This window comes from Stegodyphus dumicola, chromosome 9 (genome assembly GCF_044657685.1).
Source record: "Stegodyphus dumicola isolate Sdum_Otavi_A_Nest chromosome 9, ASM4465768v1".
NCBI classification, from domain to species: Eukaryota; Metazoa; Arthropoda; class Arachnida; order Araneae; family Eresidae; genus Stegodyphus; species Stegodyphus dumicola.
In genome coordinates this window covers 123,615,060-123,631,422 of record NC_140776.1, presented here as the reverse complement: position 1 = coordinate 123,631,422, position 16,363 = coordinate 123,615,060, and the positions used below count along the sequence as shown (strand labels likewise).

The window sequence follows — 16,363 nt, the reverse complement described above, 5'->3', positions numbered from 1 at the left end:
TCCCAATGATGCAAGGTTCTGCCATTACACTTCCATTTCAACCTATAAATGCTGTCATAAGCTAGACTCAGCCAAGAACATAAAAAAAGAAGAAAACCTCAAAGGTTTCAGACTTTAAGTTACGTCCAAACGGGTGTTTTTTTAATGTTTTGTGTGGTACCTTTACTTATTAAATATCATGTTCTTTGCACTTAAACCATAAAATTCAGTTCAACAGTTATATCGCAAAATAATTTTAAAATGAGCATATCTTTAGAATTTCCGATACACAGTTCTGCGTGCTGGGGATAAAAAGGTCCCCCTCCCCGTAGAGTGTTGCCATCGCTCACTTTTAAATCGTTGAGTTTGTTAATCAAAAATTCATTAAAGGTTACAAAATATGAAATAGATAATAAAACTAATTCCAAATTTCAAATTTGGTCTTCCACATACCCATATTCGGTTGGAAATGTACGTTATTCAAAACTGGAGGTTCTAGGTACCATTGTTTTATCATCAGCGATTTTAACATACATACATTTATGCAGATTTTTTATTATTTAATTTCTTTAAATATAATACAGGGTGATAATATTTTGTGGCAACAATTTGAAAAGTGAAATGAACATTCAGAGTAATCCGATGCAAAATCACAAAATGAAAACAATAATCCCCAGTGACAAAGCCCCTTTGGACTAAAAAAGAAAAGGGAAAACTGAAGGAGCAAACAGCCATCGATCAACAACCATCCCCATGGTTCATGTGGGGTTTTATACATCAATTTAACGTTTACGCCAAAGGCAGATATTTCAAATCTCACAGTCGGTGGGAGAACTAATTATCTTAAACATTTTGAATGTGCACAGCAAACTGAAAACACAACACAGAGCAACCAAAATGGCGACAATTGAAAGTCAGTGAACAAGAAAGACTAGTGCGCATGTGCGGGACCCCTACCACAGCGCTGCGACGGCACTAGAATGAAACGGTACTTAGTTTCCGAATACGCTACGTATTATGGCTCCCATTATTTTGTAGCCATTTTTGCATATTTTAATGCAACATAAAATATTTTTTTTTTTTTTTTTTCAAAGAAGGATATGACATTTTCTTCATTTCTTGATAAATCTAAAATTGTTAATTTTTTTTTGGAAGACACAGGAAATACATTAGAAATATAATGATTACATGTGCCCTTCTCAGAACTCTTCATTTGATGAGCAGGAAACATGGTTAAAACTGCCAACCAATTTGGCAGATAAATTTGTTATGTTAACTGATAATCTTGGCACTGCTTAAAAATCGGGGGGCTATGATAATAAGAAAGTGGTTATTTAAATTATGTAATAAAATTCAATTACATTATAGTTTATTAAAAACCTTTGTGCAGTTTTCATTTACTGTAGCTTTACTATTTGTTCTTTAATTTACGAAAACCAAAGTACACAAGATAGAATTTTTTGTAATGATACTTCCATAAAATTAATTAATTTTAATGACAAAATTAAATATAGTTCAGAATTCGCTAAAAACTAAAATATTTAATCATGTACAGCAATTTGTTTTTCTGTTAAATATAGAGCCTCAGAATCATAATTAACTTCTATTAAAAACATTTCAGAAAAAATCAACATATTTTTACTATTTATAAACTTTAATGAATTTGGACTTCCTTACTGAGTGAACACCAACGAGCCTTGAAATAAAATTCATAACCATAACTTTAATTTCATATCGCTCATTCATTCCCTCAAGCATTTTCAGAAGTTTCTCCGCCATTCCTATTAAAATATTTCTTACAATAAAAATAAAGAAGGAAATGATGCTAAAATATATATCATCTCATCATATTACCTTTCTAATTAAAATATTTAAGTAATGTATCAGTATCTAGTACTATTAAAATTACATATAATAAAATATTGTTAAGTATCTATTATTATTAAAATTACGTATAAAAAATATTGTTAAAAAGGATACATTTTATTAAAATACAAGACTACAATAAAATTTTAACTTACAAAGAACTGTTTACTATGGAATACTCAAATATACAATTTAAAATTAAACTATTGAGAATGCAAGCGAAGCAGATATTTTATCAAATTTATTCAATTTATTTACAAATACCATTCAATCACTCCAGAAGTGTGGGGGGAGTGAGAAACTATACATTAAGTAATACTACCAACAGAGCTATTAGCAAAATATTTAATCATGTTAATGAACTACCCAATCCCATATTTTAATTTCAAAGTGTTTTTAAAATAGCTTATAATTATTTGTCCTAAATTCTATAAATAGCAATGAATGCTTAATGAGCTCAGAAAATAAATCAGAAGAAACTGTAAACTTAAAACGTAACATAGATCATATTAAAAATATAGTATGTAATTATGTTAAAAAAGAAAGAATTGTAAAGAAAGAATTTAAAATTACAGATCCAAAGCTTTATTGCTAAATAATGAAGAATCTGTACATATATATGATCTTCCTATTATGGTAAAACAGTAGGCACTTAAAACCAACTATTGATTTAAAAAAGTCTGCAATTTAAAAGCAATGAGTCGTCAACTGCAAAAGCTTCAGATATTTATGTTTCAAATTTAATTAACAAACTCTGTAATTTTAAAGTAATTTGTTACTGTGCAAAATAAATTTTATTACCTTCCAATATATTATCTCATTCCAAAATGTTATCATCTTCCTATCCTAATGTTACTATCTTATGCTTGGCAAAGCATAAGGTATTTAATTTTTACTTCAAATTTAATCTGTCTGTTACTGATTAACAAACTAAGCAACTTAAAAGCAATAAATGCTGTTCTTCAACTCTATTATTATTAAATATCAGCTGGGACCATGAAATTACACTTACTGAATGCCTTAAAATAATCACACATTTTCCTTTTTTATAAAAAACATTTTATACGGCTGGGCACAAAAGCAGCTAATCTTAGCATAAAACTATTCGCAAATAAAATGCAAAGGGTTAAACTAGATAACAACAAGTTTTGCATGAAATTAGTTGCATTTAAACCAATTCTAATGCACTTTCAAATATCATCAGACATCATTGAGTAAAGAAATATATTGCAGATATAGCATGTTTTAAGTCTATTTTCTTGAAATTATTAGAAAAAAGGTTGGTGATATTGTTGATCAGAAGCTAAACATACATAAAAACAACAAATACATAGACTGACCATCTGTTAAATCAAAGAAAAATAGAATGGGCTCCACTACTCTTGTTATGGACCATTTGTTTTACAGCACACCTACTAAAAATTACCTGCATTTAAAAAAAAAAAAAAAAAAAAAAAAAAAATTGCTCCTGAAGAAGAGGGATCTGTGTCTGATCACCATCCAAACTCAACGAGCTGTATTAAAACCTGATGCCAAAATCAGGTTGCTTTTTTTTTTTTTTTTTCCCTTATATTTATATTAGTGAGTTTTCCTTCCATTTGATTATGATTAGAGCATTTACTATTATAATTATATGAGCTAAAATTAAGTAAAAAGCATAAAATAAATCATAATATACAACCACAATAAACAAAAAATGTAAACACAAAATGTTTTAGCTATGAATAATTATCAAAAAGATAATTAAAACTGAACAGTTAAAACTAAAATATATTACATTAGTAAGATCAATTTAATTAAAGTTAAAAATGACGTAAAAGATTTAATACTAACCTTGAGGATCATGCAAAAGATGTATTGCATAAAAATCAAAAACTTCTTTTTTGTTTTTATTTTTCTTAGATTTCTGGAATTACACAAATATACATACATGTTAAAAAAAAAATAAATGAATATTTAGGAATGCTAAAAAAAAAATATTGTTTAAAAAATAATAATAAAACTGAACAAAAATATTTGCACCGCTCAAAGATATATAAAATATACTCACATATTAGACACAGATATATGTTCTTATACGAAGTGTTAGATAGTCACTAAACTCAGAAGTGCATTCTATGGCCAAAGATGAATGACACATGAATAAAAAATTGCTTCGAATGCATGATGAGAAATACAAGACTTAAAAAAGTTAATTGATCCTTAATACACCCCCTATTTAACTGTAACAGCCCGAAATTATGCAGGCCAATCATTTCTTTGCACAGCTCCATGTTTTCGCCTTTTCTAGACGGAGCAGGCTGCTAGTTTCCACGACTACCTGTCATTAATATTTAATTTGACATAACTCACAAACTGAAAATTTCTCCCTTGGTGCAAAATTTCTCATTGTATGCTGTTTCACTCACTGTATTTTCACACTTTTTGCTTATTTTTGGCCCACAACATATGCTGCAATAATCTGGTCATTTTATTCACGGATTGCTTCTAAGCCATTAATATACTTCTAGATGGAATATGAAATGTTAAACCTTCCGTAAAAAAAATAAATAAATAAATAAATAAAACTTATATGTGAATTTCATGCAAAATTAAGAGAAAAATTATAATAAATAAATAAATAAACCACTATGTCAAAATTTGGCCACATTAATTAATGCACCAGGAAATAAAAGGTTAAAAAGTTTGAAAACCTCTGATAAAAAAATTTACATGACATACATTGAAACTACACAGTGCACAAAAATTAAACAACTAACAATGCTAAAATTTGGTCTATCTACTCAAGGACAGCTTGATGCATATTAATTGCACAAAGCCATTAATATGCATCCAAGTGGAATAAAAGGTTAAAAAATTCTAACCTTCTATAAAAAGAAAATACACATTACATACATGCAAAATAGAAAGCATTAAAATAAAAGGTAAATTATATAATTTGTTTATTTCATCAGTTTACTAGTGTGCTTTTAGTCCAACAACCCAATTAGCCAAATAATTCTCTTTTTACTTCAGAATTTTATGCAATTCAGAAGATTTTAAATATTTTATCCATATTTAATTTTTCATTTGCATTTGTTTCATTTGATGTAGAAACACACTGTTACCTTCTTTAGCCTATATTCTTGATGTTTATTTTTTAAAGTGTGTCCTTCATTAATCAAAAGCATACTGAAGAATATGTTCATTTAAATATTTTCAATTCAGCAAACACAGTAACATATTACTAGAATGTTTTTTAAGAATTCTAGCCATAAATAAATAATAAGGGAAAAAATACACAAAAAATATGCATACATACTTTTTGAAATAAAAATTTGCTTTTTACTTTGGAAATTATTAACAATGTACAGCATGCATACTTTTGAAATTAATACCTAGTTACAGGTTATTAAAATTAACAATGTACAGCTGAACTTTCATTAACATACACTTCATATTAATGGATGATTACTGAATCAAAATAAGGGGAATGATACTTTCCTGTTCAGTGGACATTTCATGAGAACATGCAAAACCCTTGGTGCAATGAGAATCTGGTAATAACAAGTAACTTAGTACCCACAGAGACTGCATCAAGTGGTAAGATGTCTAGTACCAGCCTTTGATAAGCCTTAAGTATATGTAGGAATTTATTTGCTCAAGACCTAGATAAGCTCAAAACATACGGAAGAAATAGATCTAAGTATAATAAATAACTAAACTAATACAATTCAGGCATAATTGTCCAATGCATGATAGAAGGAAGACAAAATTTAGCAGATCAACTTGTCTTTCGTCTCCAATCTCATGATCCAATAATGTATAGCAGATGTTTCTACAATTCCTACAATAATCTAGGCTAAAATTATACTTTGACTGATTCTAAGTAATTTCAGTCAATATAGTAGGTTGCACTATTCCTGGACTTTTGATTTGATCCAGCTTATTATGTTTTGCAGGCTGTTTTTATTACAGCAATTTTATGAAAATTAAAGTTTGAACTTTCGATTATGTTGAAAAGAGTTTCTAATTCTGGAACTGCAACAGGATCCATGAAGCAAAAGCATGTTTCAATGTCCATTAAACAAAAAAAAAAGGAATCTCTGGAAAAAATGGATGAAGGTATATCTGTCTCAAAATTATGTAGAAGTATGGCACTAGAAAATCAATTGTATATACCATAAGAAAACAGAAAAATCAACTTTTTGAAATTTTTGTGGATCCGACATCCACTTGCAATGAATAACAGAAAAATTATTCGATATGATCAAAGTGATGACTGAATGGGTGAGACGGCATTGCAGTGAGAGCATGCCATTGACAGGTCCAATGCATATAGCTCAAGCTAAAATATTTCATTAAGAAATAAACTTAAAAACTGAGTGCACATATTTGACAGGTTAGTTAATCAAATTTAAAAATTGCCATGGTATAAGGCAATTAATTAAGAATTTGAGGTGAAAAACGTCAGCTAATACTGAAGCTGCTGGAGTACTTGCACAGTAATTCATTGAATTCATTAATAGTAAAAAATTATGTCTAAAACAAATTTACGGCACTGATGAAACTGCCCTTTCTGGCAATATGTACCACAAAATACCTTCGCAACCTCTACAGAAAAGGCTCCAACTGGTGTCAAAGATTCCAGTGCGAGATTGACAATTTTAGCATGTGCAAATGCTGTAGGAATGCACAAGTGTAAACGTTTCATAATAGAAAAAAATATATAACGTCAAGCATTTAAAGGAGTAAAGATTTTAACTGTTACTTATCGTGCAAATAAAAAAGCACGGATGACACGAGTGCTAATGAATGATTGGTCTGAAAATCATTTCATATCAGAAGCTCAGCAGAATTCGGTTGGTTTACCTGATGATGCAAAAATTATTCTGATTGTAAACAGTTGTTTGGCTCATATTTCCCTTAAAGTTTTAGTGAAACATAATGTATTCATATTATTTTTTCCTCCAAATTGTATGTCTATCATTCCGCCTATGGATATCGGAATGGTGAATGTGCTGTAATGCAAATATAAAGTAGAAATTTTAAAATCCATGTTAAATTTCGTGGATAATGACAAGACTATTCACGAATTTTTGAAATAGTTTAGCATAAAATCTGCTTTGTGGAGCACTGCAAGATGGTGGGAGGATGTGTCTCCAGATACTTTAAAAAATGCTTGGCATAATTTATGGCCAGCTACCATATTTCATGTTGAGGAATGATGAATATGACAGCCGCAAATGTGAAGGTTTTCGGATCGCAAACTAAAGGTAAAATTTTCCAGTTATTGGATTTTGTAAAGAAATGTGGAGAATAAGTAATAAATGAAGATTATATAACAGAAGTTTTTCATTTTGATGACAATGCCCTAATCATCAATCAATTAACGGACGGCGAAATCTGTAGTATGGTTCTAAATCCAAAAAATACTACTACCGACAGTGAAGAAAGTGACAGAGAGGTTACTGAAAACGAAAAAATTTCGATTGACAAGTTAGTCAGTATTCTCGACACAGCAATTACAGGACTTGAATGATGGAGCTTTGTAACTGAATAAGAAATTCTAGAAGTCTGTCTATAGAATTAAAGAGAAAATATTAGCACAAAAGAAAGCAACTTAAACAACTCCCATTGAAAGAAATGTTTAATAAAGTAAACCAATAATCTTTTTTTTTTTTTTTTTTTTTTTTTTAATTTTGTTAACCTTTAGATCATAAATGCTTCATTATTTCACAAATCAGGATTTCATAATTTTAATTCTATAATTTCTACATGCCATCTTCCTAGCTTTAAACTGATGATCTGGAATAATCCTAAATCCAAACTTGTCCAAATCCTGACGAGTCTGAATCTCAGACTGTGTATTGTATTTGATATAAGCATGAAAGTTATGGAACATTCACATATTTTGCTGGATATCCTTCAGTTCAAATTACATTTTTAATGCATTTTGCCATGAATTTAACTTTTTTTTAATGTAAGCCCATTTCATTTTGTTTCTTTCTTCCATAAGAATCACTTTTTGTATAGCTTGCCAAGAAATATTATTCTTTCACCAACTCCCTCAAAACACGTTCAACAGAATTTTAAGTTGAGGATGTGGAGGAATTTTTATAACTTTAGAAGAGTTGCCTAACAACCACATATGAACATTTAGGGCCATTTGTTAATGATTATCCTGACAGAACTTTAATGTAATTTGCAGTCCAAGTTTTCTAATTGATGCTTTCAGGTTTTCATTTATATTCATTTCAGGTTAATAGTATTTATATTTTAAAGTGATCCATATTATTTTCAATAAAATCTAAATTTTCTATCCCTGAGGAAGCAAAATACTCCAAGATTGTGCTTAACAGTAGGCATTAGGTTTTTTGCATTTAATTCTTTAACCCCTTCGAGCCGGGTAGCGAAAACGCGCGCTCATCGCTGAGGCTGGCAGTGTCTTATGCGAGCGTATCTACAGGGCCGGGGGCTTTTTTGCTATTAAGCCTAAATCCATGAAATTTCCGAAGTATCAACGCATTGTTTAATAATGCTCTACAGAGTATTTAAACGGCTTATGCTTTACAGATATTTTTATATATATACTTTAATTACCTTATTTCTTGTTTAAATGCATATTTTACACATTTTATTTTAATTACTCACCATTTTATGAATTTTAACATTACACATCTGAAAACTAAATATATTACTTAAAATTCTCTTTTCGTATGAAAAATTTGAAAACAGGGATCTACACACAGTCCTACGTTACATTCCTTGCACTCGTAATAACTCATTTGCCGTTTTGGAGGATTTTTCCAGGAATGTGAACAAACGAAGCATCGTCGTCTCATTTTCTTATCAGTCTCTTCTGAACAAAGTTTTGGAAAATGTCTTTCAGTTAATCTTTCAGAATCAATATCAGAATTTCAGAATCAATATCTGAAATATTTTGCATCATTTCTGCTATTTCATGCTCTGTTAAACATTTTTGACGCTTCGACATTGCAAAGGTAAAAACAAAGAATTCAAGTCTAACAAGATCTAATTATTTTCTAAAAACTGAACTGCAAACCGAAATACCCAATGCTTTAGAGCAAATAAAACTTCTCTACTTACAGTAAACAACTACCACGTGCGAATAAAGTGCGATTTAAAGAGACGTCCTAAATCACGCCATTCGGAAACATTTATTTCCCCGTTTGTTTATATAATCAAAAACACGTGTATGTGAGTCATGCTTCTCTCATTGCGAGTAGAAGGTCTAATGTACATGTATCTGAAACCATATGGACATACAGTGCCATCTTGTGGCAGAAATTATAGTTTGAAAAACGTTCCAAAATACTGGCACAAATACGTGACAGTCGGTAGAGAACGGAACAATCCTCTGGCACGCCTGCGTGTCGGCCGGTAGGTAAGTGTGTTCGTTGCTGGCACGTATATGTGACAGTCGGCGCGAAGGGGTTAAATGGCATCTATTACATCTAAATATATTCAATTTTCATTTGTCTGCAAACTATAATATTGTTTCAATATGATATTATTTCGTCTTTGCTTACCATCCATTTTATGAATACTAGGAGTATTTCCCTTGTTTTCTTGTTAACAAAAAACTTTCCTCTTGACGGATTTCTGTATTTATGTGCCTTTAGGCGCCGTTCAGACGAGGGCGTAAAGGGCATAAGTGGTTAAAGCCGAGCTCCGTTGGCAAGGCAACCAGTCTCTGCTACGTCACAGAATCTGGTTTAGGGCTCGTGGCATAGGGTTCAAAGTTTTCAACTTTACGCCGAGTTTGGGATAAGCGTCGACCAATCAGAGCGAAGCTAAAACGAAGCGGCTTTTTTTAGACGATTTTGCTGTCACATCGAAGGCGACATTTTTTTTTAATATGGAGCACATCATATCCGAACGAAATAATGAGTTGATCTCGTAAGAAATCTACGATGATGACATGCATTTTTAATAAGTTTTTCAATTTATATTGAAAAATATGGATGAAATTCGTAAAGCGAAAGTTAAGCTCAGGATTATGCATGCTGTGTATGATCCTGTAGATGATTAATCCCATCCAATATTTTTCATTTTATTATGAAAATTCTTTAAAAAATGCATGCTTGCAAAATTTTTATTTTTTCTGTGAAAATTATTATTATTACTTTCTTTCTGTTTATAATTTTTTTTTAAAATTAGTACTATCATTTTTTTCCTGTTTAATTATTTTTGTATTTAAGAATAAATTTCTGGAAATATTGTATTGCTATTTGCTTCATATGCTGATTTTCTTTCCAAACAAACTTCATGAATTAATTTTACTAAAACATCAAGTCAATATCAAGAATCTGCTGTTTTTTTTAACAGTAAAAATATTACTTTAAAAAAAAAATTATTTTCACTTATTTAAGAATAGTCACAATAGTCAATTCAATGGAGTAAGCTTTGTATAAGTAATAAAAGATTAATCTTTTGAGGAAATGCTCTTATGAATTCCAAGAAGGATAAAGTGTAGTGAAATATCCTTAAAACAACAGTCTAGACAGTTTTGTCTCCTGTTGAAGGTGTGTTGTGTTTTTTAATTACGTTCTCCATGAAAGGAATTTACTTTTAATGAAAGTGAATAGCACACATAATTCATAACATGGACTATAATTTAATGAATAGTATTTGTTATTATTATCCACTCTTTATTACTTTTATTATACTTTTATTATTACTCTTTATTATTATCATTTGAGTGGAATTTTGATCATTAAATTCATGCTATTTCTCTGGTAGAAATTCCTGGATAAGGTATGAATGTTTATAATTTTGTTGTATTTGAAGACTTGGTTACCTAAAATTTGTCTGTGAAATTACTTCTGAGATTTGGTCGTAAATAGAAATGACAGCATATGTTGAAATTAAATTCAGGGGTGCGGCTTACACATGCAAATTATTAGAAACAGATGGATACAAACAGCTGTCAACACAGCAAAATGTATTTAATGATTGAGCACAAAATACATTGTTGGGTGAGCGTTTCCGAGTATTGTACTAGTTGTGGTTGCTGGTAATTGTGACCAGTTGTGGGATACTAGTACTAGTGATAATTGATACTGGTAGTGCAGCCAACTACTATAGTGATCGACAGGGAAAATGAATAAGGAGTACTAAGCACACATGTTTCACTGTCACAGAAACATGTTCCTTTTGATTGAAAATTTAAAAAAAAAATAATAATAATGTATAGTAAGTACTGTTTTTAGCTTAACTGCTTTCACACCTGCAAAATTGAAAAATATTATATACAGGCTATCTGTTAGTTATCCTCAAGATTTTTTTTTAATTAGGCATATTTAGAATATCGTATTTCTCCTGAGAGAAATTATACATAAAAATTGAAGAAGGTTTTATATATATAAATATGAATGTGCATGTTTATAGTATAGAAAGTAATACAGTACAATGCAGAAATATTCCATGCTGCTTTGCACAGAAATATATGTGCCAACAAGTATTGGTCTTTCAAAAAAATATCTCTAGACCATTTCATTCTTTTTTTACCTTCTTCCGTTGCCTCTTGGCTTATAACAAGGGCAGATAAAAGAGCATTCTGTTGAACCAGTAAAACTTTGTAGTGAGCTGAAAAAGCCATGTCAAAAAATAACAAAAACAAGCAGAGAGAGCGCGAGAAAGCAATTGAGCTAGAAAACGGCATGCGAAGGGTGTAGACACATACACGCATGCGCAAATTTAGCTTCTCTCATTGGCCACAGCTTAGAGCCCTGTCTCACAGGTTTGAACGGATGTTCCGTATTTATGCCCTTATGACTATGCCTCTATACGCTTTACTCCCACGTCTTTAATGACTCTTCTAGCAGTTTCAGGGTTAAGTTTTATTGCAAATCGTTCTTCTAAATCTGATGCAAATTTTACAGCATTAAATTTTGTCTTGTTTGATTTTTAACATAAATCTCCACTTCCTTTGTATTTTCAATAATTCCACACAATTTCCATTATGTTATAACACCAGCAATAGTGGAACATTTTATATCAAGAAAGTTTGGATATTTAATATGTGCTTGCCCACCTTTAAAGTGATGGATAATTAAATTTCTAACATATAGTTAATTTGCAGCACCTTGTCATGTTCACTTTAGATACAGAAATTGTTAAACAAATAACGATTTCTGAATGAAGACGATAATTTTCGTGTTGAATTTCCATTTAAAACAATATATTATGGCAAAAATCATCATCTGCCAAAACATATCAGCAAATCTTTCAAGTGTCTGAATTATAATATATGAGTTACTGATTATCACATTTATCGCAAGGAATATTCTGATGATATTTATTTTGCAACAAGCATTGCTAAAACTAAAGGGAGGAAATTGGATATGATTGTTACCTTTAGTACTTGCTTAGTTCTCTTGAGAATTCTCATTCTTCGTCGAGATTTCTTATTAACTTTATTAGCATTCATCACTTCTCTAACAGTAGGAGTATCATCCTGCAATATTCAATATTAGTACTCAGCCATTATTAGATTATATATCATTAAAAAAAAAAGAAAACGTTTTAATTATGCAATGCCTAAAAGATTTATTTTAATAACATCATTTTTCAAAATTAAGTCTCCAAATCCTATATTATACAGTCAAAAGCCTTTAATCCGCATTCCATATACTGGAATGATCTATAATCCGGACCTCAAAGCTACAAACTTTCTGTGCATGAGTAAAAGCATATAATGCACATATATGTTTACGTATGCGCATATTACGTTTACGCATGCGTGTTTAATGTATAACGGACGGTATAAGCTAAGCTAAAATTATCTAATTATCTATTTCAGTTAATGTTGCAGATTGCGTTGTTTCTTAATCTTCTAATTGGATCCGGCTTATTACTTTTTGCAGACTGTTAGAGCAGTTTTATAAAAGTAAGCTTGAACTTTCGATTATATCAAAGAGAATTTCCAATTCTGGAGCTGCCAAAGGATCTATAAAGCGAAAGCATTTTTGATGTTTATCAAACAAAAAGTGGAATTGCTGCAAAAAATGGCTAAAGGCATATTCTTCGTTTCTCTAACCATTCCAAAATCTGTTTATCAATTTCACGCTGCTCTGCGGGGGGCGGGGGCATCGCAGCGTGCAACGAACTGGAAGTTGATCTTTCAGCACTATCCTTATCTTCAGGGCAGATGTTTCTATTTTATTCAGTTTATAATTCCTTACTAAATGTAGTATGTCATCTCGATGTACTCCGTCTTTGATATGATTTAAATCAAATTCCTCGTCATTATAAATATCAGGAATACACATCAAACAGTTTTCTGGTTGCAATTTTCTAATTTCGACTATGCGTAATGTATGCTTTACACATGCGTGCGTTGAAACAAATGTTTAATGAAGTAAACAAATAAATATTAAGCTTTTTTTTTTTTTTTTTTTTTTGTAAATTTTGATACCCTTTAGATCATAATTGCTTGACATAAATTACGGTTCCATATTTTTAATTTTATAATTTCTGCATGCCGTTTTACCAGATTTAAACTGACGATTTATAATTCGGAAAAACCGATAATCCGGAATCGCCGAAGTCCCGGTGAGTCCAGATTAAAGACTTTTGACTTTAGTAAATATGGTATAAAAAATTATTTGGAGATACTGTGCTAAGACTTGGGCATTTTCAAATTAAACAAATAAGATTTGAATGCATCAATTACAATCATACATAAACTTTTAGATTTATTAAGTAGGTAAATGACTTTTGCTTCTTATTACAGACTTAATAAAAAATTTCTCTTTCCCCCATTTATTTATTTATTTATTTATTTTTAATCCTATGCCAGAACTTGGTTACGTCTGTAATAATAAAGTCTTGGATCAAACAAAAAGTCAACACCTGCAAAGTTTCTATTTACAATGCCATTAAAATCACGGCTATTGAAGAGGTGGCACAGATATTTTATGATGAGTGAAAAATAAAATTTTATATAACTACATATTTCAACTCAGAACCTAAAAAAACAAGGTTTTACAAACAGTATTCCGTAAAAAATTGTCATTACAAAGATAAACATTGCCATTTTAATGTAACAGTTAAAATTGCATCCTATTACTTATTCATGCTTGAACTCTTGTAATGTTTCCTTTAGACAGCTTCAGAACATGAACAATGTGCAATAATTGACTGAATTTTGGCCATCCTAGTTTGAACAGCAGCACCTGCAAGCCATGATTTTGCCAAATGAACTGAGTTACACTCTAAATCCCTCAGAGTGGGATTTGCAGAGTGACAGCAGCTTTTGCTCTGTTTCGCATTAAACAATGCAGGTTTACTGTCTTAGTAACAGAATATGTTTCGCCACCTGCAATTATGACAATGGAGAAAGAAGTGAGTTGAGAGACAGAATGACCCCCTATCGAGACAGAGTGCCCGAACATGTTTTCTGAAGCTCGCCATTTCAATCGAAGACAGTCGTAACAATGGATGCACCTCCTTTGCCAAAAGTAAGTTCGCTTTTAAAACATACATACAGTTATTTCTTAATATAAATATTTTAAGCATAATAAATTATAGTCATAGTTAGTAATATTATAGTATAGTTTATGTGTAAAAAATTGAAGGATGTACTAAAAAGTAGTTTTAGCTTGCTCTTTTTTGAAAGTATCTGTAAATTTGCTTTAGAGTGCAATGCTGTAATGTAGTGTTTTTTTTTTTTATTATTTTTTTTATTTTTTATTACATACTGCTAACACGATAAAACCTATATGCATGGATGGTACTTTTTGTAAACACTTCTTAAAATTATTTTTATTTTCGTACAATTTACACAACACTATCGAATTTAATTATTTAAATTCAATTTTGCATGCATTTTTAATTCAAATAGGAAGAACAGAGGTGAAAAAGAAATCCATACTATAGTTTTAATTTTTTATAACACAAGTGAGGAAATTATTTGGTAGAATTGCAGCATGTCATCAAGAAATAAAAATCATATACTTTATTCAATTCTCTGGTGAAGTCGTATCGTTTTCAACTTATATTACCTTTTAATAGATTTTTTTTATTATTTTTTAGATTTTTAATGTCATTTTTTTGTCATGTCATTTTATTGCCATATCTTTAGTGTCATATTATCCATTTATATATTGTATGTGCATATATTTCCTAATAAAAAGTTTTTCAGACATTGCTTGTTTTCATTTATATTTAAATTACTTTGTTCATGGAAATAATTATAATTCTGCAGTTATGTTAATGATTTCTACTTATATTTAATCAATAAATAAAATACATAAGAATTTTCGGCAAAATTATGAAAACTGAATTTTTATCTTACACATTTGAGCTAATCTATATTATTTAACTTTAAAATTTACTTTATTCTTTGCATATGAGACTTGGAATTAGAATTAGCATATATAACAATAAGTTATAGTCTAAAAATATATGCAAACATTTATTCACCTGTAATGATTAATGTATAGGAATTTGTATATGTATAACTTCTCAAAAGTAAAAAGTGTTATAAGCTAACTGAAGACTTTAAGCTTTATTCATAATTTGGGGAAATAGGTTAATTAATTTTAAGCTCTTCATAATTTTGTTATAAGAAATAGAAACATTTCTTTTTCAACATTTTTTGCAATATATGAAGTTAAAAACAATAGCATGAGAGTATTTTATGGTTACTTATTTTCTGAATCTCACACATTGCAAATAAAGCTGAATAATTTTCATGTAAGAGAAATTAAATTCACATTTTTTTATTTCAATGTGTATTAAAATTTATTATTTGATTTTTTATGCATATTATGCTCAAGTAGACAAACTACCAGTAACATCAATTCACAAATTTTATTAAAATAGTCATTCAATAAGTAGCATTTTAGGAAGTTAAATATAGCAGATTATAATACAGGTTTACTGAGACATATATATTGTTACGAAATGTCCAGGCGCAGTAAGATAGCTTCCCCATAAAGCAGTTTTAGGGTTGCCATAAAATGGCAAGGGAAGGCAGGGTTGCCACATTTGGCGACAAAATTGGCGATATACCATGAATGGATGGAGAACCTTCTGGAACAAATTCTTACCGGTTTAGCCCAGAATGTTCTCGAACACCAGCCAAAAGCTATATAAACCCTGCCGGTACGCAGAGAGTGAGTTAGTATCGAGTGTGTGCTTCATCGAGACGGCGAGTCAGAGTACCTCGTCTAGAGTGTAAGATAGTTAGTATCGAGTTGGTGTCTCGTCTAGCGAGTCAATCCCTGCGGAGTTGATCCCTGCGGAGTTGATCGAGTTGACAGCCGGGCAGCAAGTGCCGAGTGGGTCGTCAAGTGCACCGAAAGAGTCTCATAGTGTATCGCCGTTAGTGCATCGTCGAGAGAGTGTGTTAGGCTGCGTTCAGACGGCGGAGTAAGGGGCATAGAGGCGTAGTCATAAGGGCTTAAAATAAGGGAATTTTATTCACACTTGCCAGAACAGGGTGTAAGCCGTGGCCAATGGGAGAAGCTAAATTTGCGCATACGTGGATGTGTCTACAACTTTCCCA

At 30.6% G+C, this 16,363-nt stretch overlaps 1 protein-coding gene across 3 annotated transcripts in view; it reads right to left on the bottom strand.

The window, feature by feature from the left end:
- Positions 1-16,363, bottom strand: part of Mys45A (SDA1 domain containing protein Mys45A) — a 127,340-nt gene that overhangs the window by 49,861 nt on the left and 61,116 nt on the right. For all 3 annotated transcript variants that reach the window (XM_085824046.1, XM_085824045.1, XM_085824044.1), the window contains exons 8-10: positions 12,206-12,307; positions 3,679-3,751; positions 1,657-1,760 (exon numbers count right to left, since the gene is read on the bottom strand). In XM_085824046.1, coding sequence (XP_085680172.1) covers positions 1,657-1,760; positions 3,679-3,751; positions 12,206-12,307 — 279 coding nt within the window. The remainder of the gene's footprint in view (positions 1-1,656; positions 1,761-3,678; positions 3,752-12,205; positions 12,308-16,363) is intronic.